The sequence below is a fragment of the Musca autumnalis genome, unplaced genomic scaffold (genome assembly GCF_047663935.1).
Source record: "Musca autumnalis isolate F117 unplaced genomic scaffold, ASM4766393v1 scaffold_1, whole genome shotgun sequence".
Taxonomy (NCBI): domain Eukaryota; kingdom Metazoa; phylum Arthropoda; class Insecta; order Diptera; family Muscidae; genus Musca; species Musca autumnalis.
Window position 1 is genome coordinate 310074260 of NW_027411644.1, and position 23228 is coordinate 310097487.

General features: G+C 34.3%; 1 protein-coding gene across 1 annotated transcript; it reads right to left on the reverse strand.

Annotated features, from left to right (window-relative positions):
• Positions 1-7887: 7887 nt before the first annotated feature.
• Positions 7888-20537, reverse strand: LOC141389945 (uncharacterized). The gene is made up of 6 exons (XM_073962226.1): positions 20351-20537; positions 20059-20189; positions 19867-19990; positions 8439-8846; positions 8027-8358; positions 7888-7952 (listed from the first exon to the last, which is right to left on the reverse strand). The coding sequence occupies exons 1-6, from the start codon at positions 20501-20503 to the stop codon at positions 7913-7915; spliced, it is 1188 nt and encodes a 395-aa protein (XP_073818327.1). The 5' UTR covers positions 20504-20537; the 3' UTR covers positions 7888-7912.
• Between the last annotated feature and the right edge of the window lie 2691 nt (positions 20538-23228).

The following is a 23228-nucleotide window of genomic DNA, read 5'->3' on the forward strand; positions in this document are numbered from 1 at the left end:
AGTCTCTGAACAAAAGAAATTTGTAGCTATACTATTTAACATCTCACAAAGCTTTCGCTTTTTATATATGATTTAGGACCATATTCTACCGTTTTTATTCACATTTTCGTTATCTGCGGTCACAAAATATATTTTATTGATGTTTTTTCATTATAAATTCTTTCAGAAGATTATGTGTGCTCGATCCCAAATGTTTTTGAAAAATCTATGATGAATATATATAGGGAAAATATTGACAATTCAGATCGGACATTTTAAAATTACGTATTTCAGTACTATAAACTAATATAAAGTCATCAGGATAAGTCGTAGGTTCCTGATATTGTATGTGAAAATTCGGGGATAGTCTACGGCTATTGTCCAGTGAATATATATCTGACCTACGTGTCCTAACATCCATGATTTTGGCATGGTCCTAAATACTATAATGATGACAGCTACTTCTGCTCTGATAAAATTGTCTGAATTGTCTGAATATTTTACTTAGATATATAGTTTCTTCTGGGACTTATAGTGAAATTTTGTGTAGAATATTTCTTCTTTTAACAACTTTCGTCTACAACTAAATTTCATGTTACTTTCATGCATCAACCCGAAAGAAGAACAAAACTAATTTATTCAAAAAATATTTGGGTGTTTTGTTGGCAACATTTATGTATATATTTTCTTGATATATATTGTAAATACATATTTCATTTATTCGGCGACTTATATTAAAATTTGATGGAGAATATTTTTGTCTTTGACGTCTTCTATCTGGAATGAAGTTTAGTGGGACAAAACTTAATAAACTCAGATAAAGTACAACATTAACCCTAAAACGTGATTTTGCTTTTGGCAGATTCCTGGCGTTTAGGTACGATTTAGAGTTTTGGTGTATTCGGGGACCTATAGTAAAATTTTATGACAAATAATTTTGTAGAATATTTTGATCCGATACGATCTCATTTTAAAGGACTTTTTCTGAAAAAATGGACCAAAAAGACCCCTTTATTGACTAGCATGAGGGTTAATTTTTTCCATTAAAAGATACCCCGCATTGTTGTCCGTAATATTGCCAAAGACACTTTATACCTGAAATGCAAGGATTCAAAGGAATCTGATTTCGAATATTTCAAAACCTGTAGAAATGGGCGGAACTTGCCACGCCTATCTAGGTTACTTCTCGACGTAAACTTTCAAAACGCCGATACACGTGTCTTCTTTTTATCGGTCCACTTTCATAATCTGGCCGATTTATCTTGTAATTTTTTTCATATTTGCAAAAATGTAACGAATCAATCGGATCAACAAAATAGAGATGAATAGACCACACTTCAAAGGGTAATAAATATCCTGTGAATTGTCCTTTCACTTAGTATAATATATAATTTGCATATACATATATAGTTTCTTATAGATTTCTTTTAAAGTAAATAATGATTTAAAAACATTATTGTTCCAAATTTAATGTTATATTTCTATAACGTGAAAAAATTTTGCCCGGAGTCGGAGTCGAGTTATTTTTTTCGACTCAGACTCCGACTCCATCAAAATTGGTCGACTCCGACTCCGAAACCCTGATCACGACAGCATCCAAAAAAATAGAGATAGAATACTGAAATTTCGGAAAGATGAGTCTTTTGTTTGCAGTTTGATTTCAGGTATTTTGAGGTTTTCATCTACATTTTCAGACCGAATTAGCTATAATTTGACATTTATGGTTCCTAGTCGTCAAAAAACTTATCTATCCAAAAGCATATGCTTTGGTATAGCCCCAAATAACGTTACCGCCCGATTTCAAGCATTTTCAAATTTTTAGCTGCCGAATTAGCTAAACTTAGGTATTTGAATTTCTCAGTGGTCAAAAGTCTTCTCCGCCTGAAATTGTGGATATTTGTACTTTCGTAACAGCAAGAAAACTAATTATTCTATATTATTTCAGAATATAATATTAAAAAAACGTTAAGTTGGTCCGGGCCGAACCATGAGCCCGGACCAACTTAACGCTTTTTTACTTTTTTAAGAATAAAAGTAATTAAGATTCTTCTCTCTTTAAATATAAATAACTTCTATTGATATCCGAACCTAGTACTAAACAAAGACAAAGGGATGTTTTCTTATGAATGAAATGGTTTTCTTTTTTGGTTGATTAAAAACGAATAAATTGCAATTTTAATGAGAATTTGTATATGGGGGATTTTTATATATGCACCGATAGTGCTTATAAGCGGGATTTGTATATAAGCACTAATTGTGCTTATAAACGGGATTTCGATATATCAATCCCCCGATTATATGCACTGCTTTGCTTGCATTTTCCACAGTGCTTATATCCGGGAAATACTGTACTGCTGATTCAAACAACTTCTAGTAGACATTTTCTGAAAGTAAACATTGAGGCTACAAAAATCGTAGTTGGGTTATTTGTTGTTAGTTTGGATTTTATGGTTAGGATTTTATAGCCTCATCTAGAACGGGCTAAAACGACTGCTTTTGCTCAGATAAATGCTATATCTCTGAAACTAATGGAAACTTAGCTGTGCTATGCAATATTGTGGCCATGGAGTAGTAGAACTAAAATGTTTAAAAATGCTAGCATATGAAATGGATTTCATTTGTACAACTTTGAACTACTTTTTAGTAAAGAGGCTTTTTATTTGCATTTTCTTTTATGTTTGTTTCTTTTTAAGAGTAATGCGAAACATATACTTGTCTGTGAATTGAATTCCACTGTACAAATATGTATTATTTCAAATAAATATATTCTCGTTGGTTTTTCATAATGCGTATGAGGGGATTTATTTTGGGGAAATTCGATAAAATTTGGGGATTTTTGGGAAAAAATTATTTTTAAATTGGGGATGAGAGACCGAAAAATACTGGCAACACTCTCATATACACGAACTGGGAATTTATGTAAATTTTTCATTGTAAAACAAGAGTGTAAGAGAGGAGAATTAAAGACAATTTGTATTCTCCTGGATTTTTATATGTAAATACAACGCATTTTTAATTGAGGTTATTCTGAACCTACATTCCCCGTAGGTTTTCTTGCTTTCTTCTTTATGTAGAAACAGCGGAAAGGCAAAACTCGCGGTGAATTTTCGTTCAGAATAACCTTCAATATCTATGCATTGATATTCAAGATAATCAATTTGTGACTGGGTTGCGAACACAGGAATATAGCGGTACGAATAACAAACATCAAAGTGGAGCAATAAAGACTCTGTAAGCGATCGCATTTTCTGGCGCAGGTATATAGAAATTTCGGAAAACGGACATGCAGCGCAACTATTTGTCTACAAACAAAATGTCCTTTAAGTAGGAATGGGAAAGCATACTTGAGCATATGGATGGTAATACCCAGTGCGTAATACATATCGCCCATTTACTCAAAGATCGAAACATCTCAAAAAATCAAGTTTCGAGAAAAACGCGTTTTAAGTTGTCGATTGAAATTTGAAAAGATTATTACACACAAAATTAAAAGAACAACTTTGGACCATCTTTTCTAAAAAACTAGCCAAATATCAGTGCTAAATTTCTGCGCATGTTCATTTATAGATCACTTCTAGGGCTAAATTTAAATTGGAATTTAATTACAAAATTTAATTTAAGAATGAAACTATTAATATCTTTATAATATTTGAACAATATTTAACTGAATTAAAGGAAACTGTAAGTATTTATTTTTTCTGGATAGAACATAGAATGTCCATGAAGCCCATGTCTTTCAAGAAATTCTAAATATATTCAGATTTTGCAAACAAATTATTTTATATACCCACTACGAAAGCTGCTAAAGGGTTGTCACCCACCAAACAATGTGTAGGGGTTCGTCGATGAAATATTTTGTTCTGAATAGGGCATCGAATGTCCATGTAGCCTATGTCTTTTAGGAAATTCAAAATATATTCAGATTTTGGAAACATTATTTAATATACCCACTACGAAAGCTGCTAAAGGGTAATTACTTTGGTGCCCTATCTAGAAAAAAAAATATTCCGTCGACGAACCTCTCTCCATTGTTTGGTGGAGGGCCCCAAAGTAATTACCCTTTACCAGCTTTCGTAGTGGGTATATAAACTAATTTTTTTCCAAAATCTGAATATATTTAGAATTTCCTAAAAAACAAGTAAAAAAGTATCAGTCGGCTTTGCCAACAGAGATATACCCTCAGCGTGTACATATTGAAACAGTTTTTTCCCAAAATACATACGTTTAGGGGGTTTTAAAATTGTTGGGCGTTTGAACCGACAAAAATGTTGATTAGGATTAAAGATCAAAAGTTTTGAACAAATTTTCCGTTATTGAAGTGGATATCCAGCCACAACATATGGTGTCATAGGGGGTTTTTACACTCTTCGGGCTGTTTGCTTGCCCCTAAAAAATCTTTTACCATCGTAATTGAGGCTGCGAATGCAAGTTGCTTCAACAAAAATCTAAGTGATTCGATATCAGGTCTTAAAGTGAACTTATTCGAAATTTTGTGTGGGAGGTACCGGAAGGAGTCGACAAATATAGTCCATATTTGAATCTGATCTATATCACGATGGGCAAAGTATGGATCAAATCGGTTACTTCCTTGGAGTGGACCGATATAGCCCATCTTCGAACTTAAAGTAAGTTTGGGTAAAATATTACGAAAACCAACATTTGAACCGAATCGGTTTATCCCTTCGAGAGTTATCGTGCGCTCCAGCCAGCCAGACAGACGGACGGACATTGCTCAATCGACTCCAAATTGTCTGAAACACATTTCGTCCAAACATACTTGGGGTCTAAAACCATTATTTCCATGTGGCACATTTTGCCCGTATGAAAGTGTGTATATCCTCGTTAGCATAAATGCTGAGGGTATAATAATCTGAATATATTTAGAATTTCTATAAATCGAGTTATTAGGGTACATATATTGCTAGAACGCATGTTGTTGTTGTTCAAGAATTGAAAAATATCAATTTTTATACCCTCAGCATTTATGCTAACGAGGGTATATACACTTTCATACAGGCTAAATGTGCCGCATGGGAATAATGGTTTTAGACTAGGCCTGCTCACACACATATAAATACATTTTGTTATTGTCTTGGTTTAAAAAAAAAAAGTTTTTTTTATTTTATGTTTTAAAATTTAAAGTAGAAGAATTTGTTGCGCCAAAGTGCGCAGACAAACCAAACACTCTAATTTGCCGTAATAATTTTCGCAAATAAAAATTCGTATTCAGTATCTTCATTCATTTTTTCAGTGTACGCATATAAATTCCATGGTACAAATACACAGGTAGCCGCATCGGCAATTGTTGGCAACATAAGATGTCAAAATTTGACATCAATTCAATGCAGTTGACACATTATGTTACCATCAGCTGGCATGATAATGCTACCTGTATTATTGTACCATGATAAATTCATAGACAAAATCGAAAACATAACCTTCCTCATTCAATGTTCAATAGAGACTGATTGGTAATTTTGAAAATATTCAAAACAATAACAAAAGCTCCTTTTTAAATTGTGTGTGTGAGCAAATTGACATACACCGACAGGCTAAGTGCGCACTTTGAACAGCCTTCCCAGCAAACACAATGTCGGACGTCCGACGCGTCTGCTCAAAGTCGGAAGGTTTTTCCGAGGCGTCTGACCGACTTCGGTCCGAACTCTGTCCGACTAGTCTGACGAACTTTTTCTGTCCTCTCTCTCCCTCTCTGAAGGAAATTTTTCTATTTTCTCTTGTGCTGCTTTGGCAAAATTAAGTGTAAATAAGCAGAGAGAAAAGAATTGTACATGTTTCGCTCGCACATTGTAAATGTGTAATTGTTGATGTGCCGACATTGATGCAGTACGAAGAAAAATTGAGTGCACGGGTTTTAATTTCTGTATCGGAGAACAAATTTGGTTTATTTTTGTTATGCGTGTTGATGCATGATAGTGTTTAAATGTTATTCATAGTGATCGGTTGCATACATATTTCTTTATTTTTGTGAAGTTAATGAAAGTAAAGATTTTCTTCGTCAAACTTCAACACTATGTTTTATATTTGTATATGGCCAAAGTTAAGTTTCTTAACACTTTTATGTGTATGAACATTTTTTGCATGTGAAGACATGTATTTCCACAGATCGTGTTGACGAATTTGTTGTTCTCCACAGTTTGTTTTCCGCATTTAACACAGCATAAGATGATATTAAAACCTTTAATATGTTTATAGTAGATAAACTTTTATAGGATTTGGATATTTCTTAACTAAAACACTTTCGAATTTCATAAGATTTTACCTACGAATTCGGACCGATAGCTGTCCGAAAGTCGGTAAATAAATCAGAAATTTATACGATAGTTCATCAGAGTTCGGACCGAATTCGGTCCGAAAGTCGGCTAAAACATCCGATTTTCATGCGAATTTCGGTCAGAGAACACGTCAACCACGCCATATGACTTTCGGTCAGAGTTCGGACCGAATTCGGATCCGAACTCGGACGTTTCATCCGACTTTCGGACCGAATTCGGTCCGAACTCTGATGTTTTTTCCGATTTTGGTTTGCTGGGTTGCTATAAAGTATAGCCACCACGTGAACCAAGAGAGGAGAATTAAAGACAATTTCTATTCTCTAGGATTTTTATAAATACACTTAAATCAGCCAAGATCATCCATATACGTTAACGTGATATATTTTCTCCTTATTCTCATCTGTCGTGGTTTAGCAAAGGAAAGACTCGCTCAGAGAGACTAATGTACAAAATATTTTGAGCTCCACCGACTTAAATGCAGTATAGCAATGCATTTTTTAATGGAGGTTATTCTTAACCTACATTCCCCGTGGGTTTTCTTGCTTTCTTCTTTAAGTAGAAACAGTGGAAAGACAAAACTCGCGGGGAATTTTCGTTCAGAATAACCCCAATATTTATGCATTGTTATTCAAGGCAATCAATTTGTGACTGGGTTTGGATCTTTAAATACAGTACACATTGTCAGTTTTGAATGAAGATTATTTGCAATTATCGATAACTGTCCAACCGTCCAGCAACCACAAAATATTTTGTGGTTGCATGATGAATGACAAAAATGAACGGCTAGCGATCAACAACAAAGCTGTCATTCAAAACTGACAATGTGTACCCAGCTTTAAGGTACACATTTTCTGGCGCATGTATATAAGCTTTGTTCCTGTACTTTTTTAATGGTAATAGTGGTAAAAGAGAAAAGTGTCAAAATTTCACAAAATTGCTCTCTCATGAACATTTTTACCAGAAAAGTAAAGGAACGGAAAAATGGTAGATCTGGCTGCAATGTCAAAAAGAAACATAAAAAATCAATTTTCGTCTTTTATTTCACAGTTTTTAATTTAGTTTTGTCAGTGTTCGACTTTTTCTTCTGTTTTTCGTCCATTTTCTTCTTCATTGTGAAATAATCGTCAAACAAAAGTCGAAAAATCAGTTCTGCCATTTTTTACCTGCAGAAATTTGTCTGGTACCCTGTGCTAGAAGAGAAAGGCATATGAGATCTCTCTCCTCTCCCACTCTCTTAAAAATTGCTGCCAGTTTTACCACTATTTGGGGTTAAAGAACGCTTTGCAGGTTAAGAATGGTAACAAATGGTAAAAATGGTAACCTCAGGTAAGTAAAGGAACACAGCTTGTATGAATTATGTCTTATAGTACGTTTACATATAACCGGATTTAATAAATCCACTGGTTTTTAAATGTCAATTCCATTGCGTATAACCATGCACAAAGTTCCAATGTAAACTTTGTGTTAGCTTAGTATAAATATATTTCAGATACAATTTATGGCCTGTTTCGGTACTTTTTAAAGTGGTAAAAGTCGTAAAAGATTTTCATATAAATTTTGTGTACGGGAACGCAAAATGGGTAAAAGTGGTAAAAATTGTAAAAACTTTTTAGTTCTGGAACAGAGCTTTAAATTGTGTTTTATTGCAAATTTTTAATAACAGTTTGAAGGTGATTAGCACTGGAATTAAAACAAAAAACAAATTGATTACAAATTGTAATTAAAAAAACACAATTAAAATATGTACTACTTACTACTTATTGGTTATACCATTTAAAATGGTGGATCCCAACCCACTAGCATACTTCGGATTTAAACATACCCAATGGGCAGTATTTGCCAAGGCAAAGGGGAAAAATATACATGCAAATGGCAACTTAAGTAAGTATTTCAAAAATTCATTTTGCGTTTTTAAGTTTTTAATTTCCAAAATACTCCAGAGGGTACGTGTAGAGTGGAGCAAAGCATAGCTGAATAGACTCGGTTGAGGGTAGAGCGGATAACAGATGCCCGCTACGAAAGCTGCGAAACAATGGAGATGGTCTTCATTGTATACAACACAACGATTCAGTAGACAATGGGTGAGCTGTTTAAGATATAAACAAATATCAAATTTATAAAAATGTTACTATGGCGGTATACATATATTTAGATGATTTAACTTACCCTATAAATACCCACATAGGCTGGAAATAGCAACACTGTTCCTATTCGAAAATGTTTTAATTTAGCTAAAACAACCGAATGTCCTCTCTTGCTGGGCTCAACTTTTCGAACCAGTGTGCCGATTAGATCTAAGGCCAACCCCATGGCGAAATATTTACGCAAACCTTCGATTAAATGTTGTCGGCAACATATCTTGGAATGAAATTGACATCTGCCAGTTTCATTATTTTCTAATTCCTTTACTTTGGGATTTGGTTGCAAAAGCCAAAAACCTTTTGTTTGGTATAAATGTTTGCCCTGCATTATAATGGCACTGCAAATCATAAAAATGCTAGTTTGTAGCATTTTCGAGTCATGAATGGCACGATTGAGAAAATTGTTACGCATTCGAAAGAAACTTTCCACATTCTGAAAGAGAAAAATGAAATTAAAAGGTGAAGGGCTCTGCGAATAGTGGGCCCTAAAAAAATCAACCAAATTCAAAGTGCAAAATGACCCAAAAAAATATATGGGGTATTGTTGCATATTTTTGTGGGGAAAAATTGCATTTGAAAAAAACTGCCTCAAAACATATGTAAAAATGCAAGAATAAATGCGAAATAAATTACACGTCGCTTATTGTCTGAGGCCATTTGCGTTTCACATTATCTAAATTTTAATTTTCATGAAAACGCTAAATTGCCTCAAAATTCCTTTGAATATTTTTGGATCGTTTTGCACTTTATTAAAATTTTTAATTCAGGTTATTTTCCACCTAAAATAACGAGAGAATTTTATAAAAAATTATGAATGGTTTATTGTAAGAAGTTGTAAACTCATTATTCTTAAAATTTCTGCAATGCTGTGTAGAAGTGTCAATTTCATAAACAAAATAATAAAAAGTATGAAGTGCGTGTTTTTGGGGCTAAAATATCAATTCAAATCTTCTTTTTTAAGGAAGATAAGATTATTAAAAAAAAAATCCGGTTATAAGGACGTTGTGAAGTACGATTGTTGAAGATATGGATGTAAAGTCCTCGATACATAAGAAACCTCGCCGCCTTCAGGTGCAATGCTGTGAAGAAGTGCTAATTTCATAAACAACATAATAAAAATTATGAAGTGCGTGTTTTTAGGGCTAAAATATCAATTCAAGTCTTCTTTTTTAAAGAAGATAAGTTTATTTAAAAAAAAATCCGGTTATAAGGACGTTGTGAAGTACGATTGTTGAAGATATGGATGTAAAGTCCTCGATACATAAGAAACCTCTCCGCCTTCAGGTGTTTTTATGTCGTCTTTTGATGTTTCACATTAGTTCAGATGGGCTGATGCATCTACCTTGGTAATTGTGCTATGAACAAAAATCAGCTGACTGCCATTTAAATCCTCCAAAATGTATATCTAAATGCAATGAGATTTGTACTGGATTTATTAAAACCAGTCGAAGATTTATGGCTAGTCTAAATGAGCTATAATACAGGAAATGTTAGCCAAAGCTGTATGTCAATTTAAATTTTTTCATTCGAGTATGCCTAAAACTTCAAAACAATATAAACAAACTGTGTATGTGTGTGTGGTGTTTGAATAATATGCAAAACAATTTTAAAAACAATCGAATTCAATGATTTTTAAAATTGTTTTTAGACCATTTGTATGGAAGAAATTGGTGAGATTTGCATTGAAACAATCAGTTTATCATATTCACAACTCGATTATGTGGAGAAAACTTAACTCTTCATTTATTTTTTGGAGTTTTTATAAAATGTTCAAAAAATGCATTGTAAACAAACCCACTTGTTGCTTTTATTTTGAAGTGTTAGGAATTCAAGGAAAACAAGGTTTCTATAGATTTTTTTCATTTAAATCTACCTATTTACTTATACCATGGGTACAACGGGAAAAACAGCTGATTATGACACTAGTTGTTAAAATGCATTATTGTGAATAAAATCACATACAAAAGGTAAACTAGCAATTCACAGCAGTGCGTTATTGTGAACAATTTTGACGTTTGGTATGATTTGATCATGGTGGAATTAGAAGGTGTTACATCAAATCATGTCAAACGTCAAGTTTGCTCACAATTGGTCTGTTCCTTTACTTTTGAAAATGGTAAAACCGGCAAAAGTAGTAAAAGTTGTAAACTGCTTCCATATTAATTGTATGGTGTCTGAAGTAAAGGAACTCTTTTCGAGTAAAAAGTGGTAATACTTGAAGATTCTTGCACGTAAAGGAACGGAGCTAATAATGCATTACTGTTAATTGCTTGTTAACATTTTGTATGTGATTTTATTCACAATAACGCATTTTGACAACTGGTATGAAGATCAGCTGTTTTTGGCGTTGTACCTGTATTATTGTGCCATGATAAAGCCCTAAACACAAGGCCTATAGAAGGTCGGCCATTCAGAAAATATAATCCTAATGTCATGTTCACACGAGCGTTTGAAGTACGTTGTTCGCCTCTCGAAATACGTACACGAATTAACCCGTTTCCACGACACCATTCGTAATTCAGAGAAACATAATTTATTTCTCCTTACTTTTTGCTTCCTCGATTTCAAAAGAATTTGAACACATAACACGTGTAACATATGTTAAATCAACAGTAAAACACTAACCTTTCCTGCGAATGTATATTTTACATTTAATTGCACACTTTTCATTCATATTTTCCATTAATTCTGAAAATTTTAGTATTTTCTGTACATTTTTATATTTTTCTATTTTCAAAATTAATGAGAGAGAGAGACATGTCAAAACAACATTTGTGTATACATAAGCTTCGTTCCCGTACTTTTTAATGGTAAAACTCGTAAAAGAGAGAACTGCAAAACATTTGTTCTTACACACAAGTTTTTTGAAATAGTTCGGGAACGGAAAAAATGGAAAATACGTCAAAAAAACTGGAACAAATGTCAAAGTCGGCGTATCAGCCAATCAGACGCCGGCAACCATATTACTATTTTTTTACTCGCCCAAATTTGTCGTGTAAAAAGTTTTTAAGCGGGTCATAGACTATCAAATTGGCTTGTCCATCCGATGAACTCCTTCTGTACGTGTGTGCTTGATAAGTGTGTAGCAAAGCATTCAATCAGCCTTCAATCTGCAACCGAAATCTTCAAATTGTCCTCTAAAAAACGAATGAACTTAAATTTTTTTTATTTCTTTCCAAACACAATGTTTTCTTTTTTCAAAATTTCTTTCTGACAATTTTGAAAATAAACCCTATTCATCGGATTGATTGGGTTTCATTTTGAAAATCAAAACTATTTTGATTTTCCTCAATCCATAAAATACACACATACATTCTCATATTTTGAAAAATGTACACATACTACTACAAATGTTGACATCAAAATTTGATAGTGTATGGGGCGCTTTAAAGAGAGCGTCATTCAGCGCCATTTTTGTTTAAAGAGAAGTGAACATTTTACAACTTTTTTGTGTACGGGAACGCTTTTTCGAGTAAAATGTGTAAAAGTCGTAAAAATTGTAAAAACTTTTTAGTTCTGGAACACAGCTATACTTTCAGGCAGGTATTTGACTTTTTTTTCTAGATTTGTACGCGAATTTGAAACAATGGGCAAAAAATGTAACTGCAATGAAAGAGACTAGAAAATTTGCTATGCTTTGAATGTATACTAATCGTTGAACCGTTTACATTTCATTTATGTTTTGAATTTTTTCTAAAAAAGCCCTACATTTTAAATTTTGTATTTCGTCTGTCATAATTAGACATCGGATTTTAGCATGTTTTTTATTTCTTATCCGATTGGACTCAAATTTTGGATCTAGGCGTTTTGAGGTTCAATTGTTCGATATTTGGGGTCATATCAAAAACATGCAAAAAATATGCAAAAAATATGCAAAATATATGCAAAACATATGGAAAATATGCAAAAAATATATTAATATGCAAGTGTTTTTTTGATGAAAATCGTCAATTAAATTTGGAAAATCATCAAAAAAGCGTTCTACATTAAGTTTTTTGCCGTTTAACATAGTTTTTTGCAGATTACTATGTTATTGAGACTATTCTGGAATATAACTATAATTAGAAGTATACGTTTTGAATATCCACATATTAGATTTGAATATATTTTATAGTGTTTAATCCTTTATTCAGTATATACAGGCATAAATTGGTAATTTTTGTTCTTTGTGGTAAAAAGCTTCTTTGGAAAAATGCTCTAACTGCCGCTTTAATATTGATGACGTGGTTTTAGTTGAATGCACTAAAAATACATAATTTAATAATATCGATCTATATTGTAAGCATACAACCGCCTAATGCAGAATTGGGAAATGTTCACTCCTCGGCGAAAAGTAATGCATTATTGTTATACCCATCCACGATGAATAATAAGCAAAATGAAGAATTCCCAATGACTAGTCCACAATGACATCACTTAGAAAAACCACACAATAGCGTGGTAGTGGTAAAATAAGTCAAAAACCGTGGAATTGTCTTTAAAATGCAAAACCACTCACATGTTTCTGCTAGAAAAGCATTTGGAATGCTTAAAAAATATAGTTCATTCATTCCTGCTACAGGAAAACAATTTTGATAACACAGTCGAAAAGTCATAACCCTTTTGTATACACAATTGTTTAATTTACCCAACCTTTACACATGCCAGTGACAGTTCGAAAAATTCAATACATACACAATATTTTACACATTTTTTGAATTGTCGACTCCACTGGCACTAGATTTTTCATGTCAGCAAAATTTTGAGCTGGCTGCCAATGATATGTAGAAAATAAAAAAAGGGTTGCCGAGACTATTTTTTAATCCATGTACATTTTTGTTTCTTTTAAAAATGCAAAGATTTAATGCATATTTTCAAAAAGATTAGCAAACACAAATAATACGTCTTGGTAGCTGCAATATATTAGTGGTTAGTAAAGACATAATTTTGATGTTTTTCATGCATATATAAGCTCTGTTCCAGAACTAAAAACTTTTTACAATTTTTACCACTTTTACACATTTTGCGTTCCCGTACACAAAATTTATATGAAAATCGTTTACGACTTTTACAACTTTTACGACTTTTACAACTTTATAAAGTACGGGAACAGGCCAATAGGTTGATAAATAATTTCTCCTCTGGGATTATACAATATTGAAACGGCGGCAATACCAGATTCATTATGTTTATGATTGAAAACAATCTTTTTAAAACGAAATAAAATAAAAAGTAATAAAATATGTTGTGAATTGTGTTTTAAATCTGAAATACAATGCACTTTTGTGTATTAATGCGGCTTAAAATAATTTTGAAATTGAACTTGCACTATGTTTACATTTACGAAATCCACTCGATTTCAAATGTCAGTTCCATTGCTCAAACGTCAAATGAAATCCAATCGATTTCAGATGAGTTTTCATTTGACGTATACACAAAGGAATTGACAGATGAAATCGAGTGGATTTCGTAAATGTAAACATAGTCTTGCACTGGCATGTGTAAACACACAAGAAAACTGCATGCCAGTCGAACACTTTTTCGGCATTTTCGAGTATAATACATGTACTCAATTGGCAGCAATTCACTGGCATGTGTAACGGAAGTGTTATACCTGTCCGTGTACTCGATTGTACTTGCACTAATTATTACCAATGCTTCGAATTTTGACAGTTGTTTAATGGAGAAGTTGATAAAAAATTGTTTCAGCAACATTTAGTAATAATTATCGAGTACAAGGACAAACCTTTCATGACACATTAGTCTTGTTGTATAGGATATAAATAAATATATTAAAAACAAGTAAAAAGTCGTTAAGTTCGGCCGGGCCGAACTTTTTATACCCTCCACCATAAAATAGCCTTAATTAAAATGGAATAATTAGGGTCCTTATACAATTTTAGGTGGAACAACTTTTCGACAATGGATAGAATCCTACTGCCTCCCACTATTGCTTAAATAACACTGTGAACACAAATGTTGAGGCAGAGATAATTCCTTTTGGAGATGAAAGCCCTTGGTGTGTGTATATTAAAAACCCCGAAGGACAGATGCGCCGTGAGTCGAACTTCCGCGTTATATCGTGATGAAGTTGTTGCAAGAGACACTGTAAGCCATCATGAATAAGCATTATATCTTTGTTTGTTGTTTTTGTAGAGCACTTAAGCAACAGTGAACAGAGATATAACGCTAATTCCTGATGGCCCACAGGATCTCTAACAAAAATTTCATCACGCCATAACGCGGAAGTTCGACTCACGGCGATCTGTCCTCCGGGGTTCAAAATATACTCACCAAGGCCTTTCTTCCCCAAAAGGAATTTTCCGTGCCCCAGACTTTCACCTCAATTTTGTTGCGCAGTGTTATCTAATCTAAAAAAATGTGTTCAGCTAGGTGAAAGGTACCACGTACGGGGCTATAAAGTGTCAACCTATCTTTAAATTTTTTGGCGGAAAAGTTTTATAGCTGCAGGGAACTACAAGAGTCAAATTGAGGGTAGTTTCATCAAAACAATGTATACCCTCAAAAATGGACCCATGTTGACGAATTTAGTGAAGAAATTTCGTGACCACTGAAAATTCCCGAACATCGGAAGGTACAGTTATATGGGGGGATATACCAAAACATGGACCTATATTGACTATTATTTTTGAATAAACAAAATTGTAGCTAAAATTCTCAAAATACCGATCATTACAGCTAGTTCGCTTTAAAATTTCAGCTAAAGTTCTCAAAATACCGAAAATCGGGAGGTACCGTTATATGGGGACTATACCAAGACATGGACCTATGTTGACGATGTTTGGTGGAGATGTTTCATGACCGCTGAGAACCTCAAATGGCAAATTACAGCTAGTTCGGTTAAAAATTGTAGCTAAAATTCTCAAAATACCGAAAATCGGGAGGTACCGATATATGGGGGCTATACCAAAACATTGACCTATGTTGACGATGTTTAGTGGAGATGTTTCATGACCACTGGGAACCTCAAATGTCAAATTACAGCTAGTCGGGTAAAAATTGTAACTAAAATGCTCAAAATACCGAAAATCGAGAGGTACGGTTATAAGGGGGCCATACCAAAACATGGACCTATATTGGCAATGTTTGGTGGAGATGTTTCTTGACCACTGAGAACCTCAAATGACAAATTGCAGATAGTTCGATTACAAATTGTAGCTAAAATTCTCAAAATACCGAAAATCGGGAGGTACCGCTATATGGGGGCTATACCAAAACATGGACCTATGTTGACGATGTTTGGCGGAGATATTTCATGACCACTGAGAACCTCAAATGGCAAATTACAGGTAGTTCGGTTAAAAATTGTAGCTAAAATTCTCAAAATACCGAAAATCGGGAGGTACCGATATATGGGGGCTATACCAAAACATGGACCTATGTTGACGATGTTTCGTGGAGATGTTTCATGACTACTGAGAACCTCAAATGTCAAATTGCAGATAGTTCGGTTAAAAATTGTGGCTAAAAACCTCAAAATACCGAAAATCGGGAGGCGCCGTTATATGGGGACTATACCAAAACATGGACCTATGTCCATATCGTTTGGGATATAAGTTTGTTGATCACTAGGAACCCTAAGTGCCAAATTATAGCTAATTCGGTTTGCAAATGTGGCGAAGAACGTCAAAATACCTCAAATCCGGAGGTACCGTTATATGGGGGCTATACCAAAGAGTGGACCGATATAGCCCATCTTCGAACTTGACCTGCCTATGGAAAAAAGACCCTCGAGTGCAAAATTTCAGCACTCTATCTCAATTATTGCGGACGCTAGAGTGATTACAACAGACGGACAGACGGACAGACGGACATGGCTAGATCGTCTTAGAATTTTATCCTGATCAAGAATATATATACTTTATAGGGTCGCAAATGATTAGTTCGATGTGTTACAAACGGAATGACAAACTTAATATACCCTCCATACTATGGTGGAGGGTATACAAATATTCGCCGCAATATTGTCATTAATGTTGCCAAATGCACTATACACCTAAAAGGCAAAGATTTCAAGGAATATTAATTTACAAAACGATGAAAATCCAAATCTGTCTTTTGCTTTGCTTACATCCTGATGTAAACTTTAAAAACGTCATATTTCTAGCACTACTTTCACAATCTGATTGGCTTTTTCTGGAACAAATACGGGCAATACCAATAAAAATGTCCGGATTGTCGAGTAAATCTCACTATTTTTTACACGTAGAGCACTTTCATTTAAGTGTTCGGTATTAGCAATTACAATTTAAAAAAGTATTATTATATAACTTCCACGAGTGATTTAATCATATAAAATAATTTATTTTCCTTACAATTCGTTAATCCGAACAATTTGATAATTCGGACACCGCCGAAACCTGTGGTGTAGGGATTATTGCGAATGTACTGTATATATGGGAGCAATATCCAAATCTGAATCGATTCTTACCAAAATAGGGATCGCGATATGCGAATTGGTCTATAAATGTGACCTGTGCTTTGTTTTCAAAAGACATGGCCAGATGGATAAGTGCGAATCTATGCAGATCATCATAAGGAACTGTGGGTCTATTTCGTTTCATTTTTCATGTTGCAAACTCATTCACTAAGACATAATACCCTTAGGGTATTAAAATATAGTTATCAGTGCAATCATGAATAAAAATTCCGTTCAGAATTTGTTTCCTTTCCCCAATTTCAACAATTATTTATCGATTTGACTAGAATACGCCATAATCTAGTAGTTTTCAACTTTTCACAAATATTGATTTTAAAAGAATTTCATTTTTTTAAATTATTTTCCGTGTTGAAAATTCAGAGGGAAATATTCATGATGGCCCTGTATATGTTTTTTGTATGTTATATGTTTTTAGTAAAATATGAAAGATTTAATGTAATATTCAATATTTTCTTAGTCTTTATTTCTAGCTCATTTGTTATTCTGTCAGACAATCTTGGCCGAGCAGAAACTATCAACATATTTGGATATGTACATTTTGACTTTTCTGATTGAGTTTTTGAACAAATTTGTATTAGAAAGCAACTTATGTTGTAATAAGAAGGCTGGGTTATAGGAAATTTTCTAAGTCCTTTAGTCCAGATTTATTGCTGTGGCGAAATAATAATTAATAACATGATAATCTGCTAAGAAATCGACATTTAACGGCAATAAACTTATGCTAAGTTTACATTTACGAAATCCACTCGATTTCAACTGTCAAATCCATAGGTTAAACGTCAAATGAAATCCAGATGAGATTTCATTTGACGTTTGAGCTATAGAATTGACAGTTGAAATCGAGTGGATTTCGTAAATGTAAACCAAGCATTAATTTAGAACACTTTTTGATGACTTTCCAAATTTAATTTCATGATCTTTGTCCAAAAAAAAAAAAATAAATGCATATTTTTTGCATATTTTGTGCATATGCAAAATATGCAAAAAAGAAAAAAATATGAGCCTGTCATTTCATTCAGTTTTCTTCAAAACTAATTTTGGTCCAATCAGAATTTTCGTATCTTTATTAATAAAAAATATGCAAATATTCGATAAATGCTCTCATTTGTTAGAGATGGGACATATTTTAACGTTATTCGGAGAGTATTTCTACTTGAACAACGTAGAAAAATCGTCGTTCGTTCTCAGAATTTTGTATGGGGAATCAAATAATTTATTCGTATTTGAGGGTCGAACAACGAATAGAGAACGAACGACGTACCGTGGAAACGGCACATAATATACATCGAACATAGAAATAAATGGTCTGTTCCAGAACTGCAAGAATCTACTAATTTGTACTATTTTCTTCGATAACATAAAGTGAAAATTGCTATCGTATTAAAAATTAGTAGATTCTTGCAGGTTCTGGAACAGAGCAAAATATATAAAATGTCGTATGGAATTTGACACTAACATTACAGCCCAGTTCAGTCAGCTGGGTATTGCTGTTATCTTTTCTTGTTCTACCATGGGCTTAATGCTGGGTTTACATTTACGAAATCCACTCGATTTAAACTGTCAAATGAAATCCAATGGATTTCACATGAGTTTTAATTTGACGTACGCAAAGGAATTGACAGTTGAAATCCACTCGAATTCGTAAATGTAAACATATTATACGGTCAATTGTTTGTTTACGTTTTGTATGTGATTTGATTCACAATAATGCATTTTGACAACTAGGATGGTAATCAACTGTTGGTGTAGTACCTGTATTTTTGTACCCAAGGCCTACATAAGGTCGGCCAAAAGCCCAGCTGATTATTATGTTTGATGTCAAAAACATTATTGTGATTTAAAATACAAAGAAACTAAAATAACAATAATGTAAACTCTATTATGTTTGTTGTTCAATGTTGTTAACAGAACTCTGAATGGCCGACCTTCTATAGGCCTTGATTGTATCATTGAAATTGCTGTAGAGAAGAACTCGATCTATGAACGCCAAATTTCATGAAACTATTGCCGTATAGCTGGTCCCGGTCCACCCTAGAGTAATTTCAATGAAATTTTGACATGCAATTTTGCATTTTTTTGGGAAAAACACATAATTTCAAGAAACTAGTGTACACGCTTTCATGTTTCTGCAATTTTGCTTTGTTGCAATATTCGTATGAAACAAGCAGACCGTTTTATTTTACTTTCATGGCCAAACCTATAGCTATAGCTTTGGCCCTCATATTAAAATTTCAGTGAAATTACTCTTAGGTCCCGTGCTACAACCTGTAGTGGAATTCTAACACTCATTTTTGATGTTACCTACAAAAATCGGTAAAATTAAAATCCTTAAAATTTTGGTAATTAACTACCAAATTAACTACCAAACTAAAGTCGTCGCTAAGTCCTACCGATAGCAACAGTATTGTCAACTTTTATTGATACTTTTCATTCAAATTTTCTTGCAGTTCTGGAACAGACCAATTGTATGAAATGAAAATAGCCCTGCGTTTACACATGACATGTATTGATTGGCAAAAAACCAAAACTTGACTGTGTGACGTAGGCGTCCAGATAACTGCAAAAACAGTTGTAAAATTATGAATGAACATCGTCAATTTCTTTTTGTTTTCCGTTTCCGAGTCCGAACGGCGTGTCTTATGACACCACTTTGTAGAGAAGTTTTACATGGCTGAAATACTCAGGAAATGTCGCCAACATTACTGAGGGGTATTTTGCCACCACTGACAATTTTGATGTTGACTGGCCGGGGAATCAATCCCACGACCTTCAGCGTGCAAGGCGGGTGTGCATACCATTGCACCACGGTGGCACCCATTTCAATTATTATCTCACTTATTTTTACAACAACTTCAAAAAATTGTTCACCCGACTGTTTGTGAAACAATTATTTACATATCTTATCATACTTTGTAGAGACACAAGCCATAGTAGTGCACACTTTTGGAATTCTAATTAACGCAGTCAAAAGAATACATTTCATTAAGTAATATGTATATTAAGCCATACTTACACTCTGTATCAAAGCTGTTGTACATAGATTTTGAGTCCGTCCTGAGGCAAAATTAATTATAAAGCCAGCCAACAATGAAGGCAGATAAACTAAACTATACAAACCAAAGCGTCCACGGATATTTCTGAAATTTAAATTAATATTTTTTCATAATAATCTGCATTGCAATGTGTGAAATCTTGTAATACGTACCGCATTAAACAAACTAAGATAATTGTAACCATACCAATGGATCCGCCGGTTAAACAACAATATAAATAATATTTTAGACAATTGCGAAATTTCTTCTTATCCAATTTCCGTATGTTGATGAGGAGTGATGCCTATAAGGAAAATAAGTCTACATAAAACATAATCTATTTACATAAATAAAAATAGAAAAATAATTCAAATATCACTCTAAAAATTGTCTTCGCCTTAATAAGGCAAAACGAAAAAAATTATTTGGATATAATCGGCCAATATTTTTTATCTTCACACTTACAAAACATATAGGGAAAAAATATTTCATTGTCGATGCAACATAAAAAGGCAAATTTTTGAGGAAATATTCAGAACAACTTCCAGTGTGTAAAAGTAGACTTTGACAGGTCTGTTGTTCAACATGTTCACTAAAAAATTTACTAAATGTTGTCATTCCAATTATCACCGAAAAAAAGTATTGTACACAGTTTCGAGGTTTCTAATAAACTAAACTCGTAGTAAGAAGCATACAAGTTCAATAGAAATAGTGAAGTATTTAAAATTATTTGAATTTTATTTTGTATAAAGGTCAATGCCAGAATGAGAAAATATTTAAGCAATAACATCGGTATGAGCAGACATTAATATGGCCTACCTTAACAACATGAAATAAATATTTACGAAATAGTAGATTTAAAAAAAAATAAGTGATTTTACAGCAAGGTGAATACTAGGGTTATGAATTTTCGATATTTTTCTCAAAAATATGGTCTGTTCCAGTACTGCAAGAATCTACTAATTGTTACTATTTTTTCGATAACATAAAGGAAAAAATGTTATCGTAGTAAAAAATAGTAGCTTCTTGCAGGTTCTGGAACAGAGCAATAGTTTCTTGAAAAAATGAAATTTTTTTTCAGATACTATTTTCTGTTGCACAAATGAATATACTCAAGCGTACTAGTAACTAAAATAACGTTTACTTACTTACTTAGTTGGCCATTACAGAACATTTGTTCCATAGACCGAACTAAGAAAAGATCTCCATTCCTCTCTGTTTTTCGCTTGACTTTTTAGAATACCGCGCCTTTTCATTTCTTCATCCACTTGTATGCTCCATCGAAGCTTAGGCCTGCCGATTCTGCGTGAACCGCCATGTGGCATGTATTCATACGCCTTTTTAGCGGGTTCATCATCGCTCATTCTCATGATATGGCCTAGCCAACGCAATCGTTGCATCTCGATACGTTTAACTATATTCATGTCTTTGTATAGCATCTGTTGGCCAATACAATTCTTCTTATTTCACAACTGATGTTGTTTGTTGTGTTTATGGCAGTGCCGAGGTAGACGAGGCCTTTAACTACCTCAAAATTGTAGGTACCAACTTCCACAGTTGGTCCGAGCTCTATGGACGCTTTGCGCGTCGACACCATCAATTTGGTCTTTTCGCCGTTTACCGCCAGACCCACTTTCGCAGATTCTGCTTCGACCTTCCTAAAGGTATCAGTTACTTTAGTTACTGATCGTCCCATAATGTCTATGTCATCAGCATAAGCAAGTAACATGTGGCTATTGGTGTAAATTGTGTCATTTCTTTTGACATTTGCATCTCGTATTACCTTTTCCAGCAAAATGTTGAATAGGACTCACGAAAGGCTGTCTCCTTGTCTGAAACCTCTTTTGGTACAAAATTCTTCGGAGAGGTTCCTTCCAATTTTAACTGAGGACCTAGTATCAGTTAAAGGCATCTTACAAAGCCGAATGAGCTTTGCGGGGATACCAAATTCAGACATTGCATGGAATACCTTTGATCGGAGTGGACTGTCGAATGCTACTTTATAATCGACAAAAAGGTGATATGTGTCGATCTGCATCTCTTGGGTCTTCTCTAGGATTTGCCGCAGGGTAAATATCTGGTCAATGGTGGACTTGCCAGGTCTAAAGCCACATTGGTATGGTCCAATTATTTCGTTGACCATTGGCTTTAGTCGTTCGCACAATATCCCTGACTGCCCCTATAGTTGGAGTCTTATCTCCTTTCTTGTGGACGGGACATAGGATGCTCAGATTCCAATCGTCGGGTACGCGTTCTTCCTGCCAGATGGTGCTAACTAGCTGATGCATACACCTTATCAGCGCAACGCCTGCGGTTTTAAACAGCTCGGCTGATAAGCCATCGGCTCCTGCTGCTTTATCATTCTTCAGCCGGTTGATTGCTGTTTTTACCTCATCTTGGCCGGGCGGTATACATTCTATACCATCTTCTGGGATTGGATCTGTGGCATCATCGTCTTCGCTACTATTGGATACCAGCAGATTGGAGAAATGTTCCTTCCATATCCTGAGCACGCTATCTGTATCTGTTACTAGATTACTACAGGAGGATTTGCCTGTACCAAAGCCATCTGTTTGATGGTAAAGCCATCTGTTTGTGGTAAAATTTTCGGACTTCATTCTGGCTCCTGTACATCTCGATTTTTTCACACTCCCGCTTTTCCATTCCTCTCTTTTTCTTGCGGAAAAGACGTTTCTCTTCTCTCCTCTTCTCCCGGTATCTCTCTCGTGCGCTACGCGTTGCTACTGATTGTAAAGTAGCTCTATATGCCGCATTTTTCTCTTCGGTAGCAGCACGACATTCCTGGTCATACCATGAATTCCTTTGTGGAGGTCTCTGGAATCCAAGTACTGATTTTGCGGCTGTTTGCATGGAGTGGGCAATATGTTGCCATTGTGTTGTTATGTTATCGGGACAAGGAGTGCTCCCGTTAAGCAACTGGGCTAGTTGAGTGGAATATGCTGTGGCTATCTGTTGTGTTTGCAGCCTATCGATGTCCAACTTCCGCGTTGTGTCTGTACGTGATTTATTTGCAACGTTTAGACAGGTACGTACCTTTGCTGCAACAAGGTAGTGGTCCGAATCAATGTTTGCGCCTCGGAACGATCGTACATCCAACACGCTGGATGAATGTCTTCCATCTATCACAACATGATCAATTTGATTACTTGTTCTTTGATCTGGAGACAGCCATGTTCCCTTATGAATATCGAGATGATTAAATCTGGTACTGCTAACTACCATGTTTTTTGCAGCTGCAAAGTCTATCAGCCTCATACCATTGTCAGATGTTTCATTGTGGAGACTGAATTTCCCGACTGTTGGGCCAAAGATATTCTCCTTT

What these genes read in the sequence shown, in the direction of transcription:
- LOC141389945 (XM_073962226.1), bottom strand. Translation starts at nt 20,503, where the DNA reads ATGACAACATTTAGTAAATTTTTTAGTGAACATGTTGAACAACAGACC. An exon ending in CAACAGCTTTGATACAGAGT is followed by an intron (nt 8,847 to 19,866) that starts GTAAGTATGGCT and finishes TTTCTCTTTCAG; the next exon opens with AATGTGGAAAGTTTCTTTCG. An exon ending in AATGGTATAACCAATAAGTA is followed by an intron (nt 7,953 to 8,026) that starts GTAAGTAGTACA and finishes TTTTAATTCCAG; the next exon opens with TGCTAATCACCTTCAAACTG.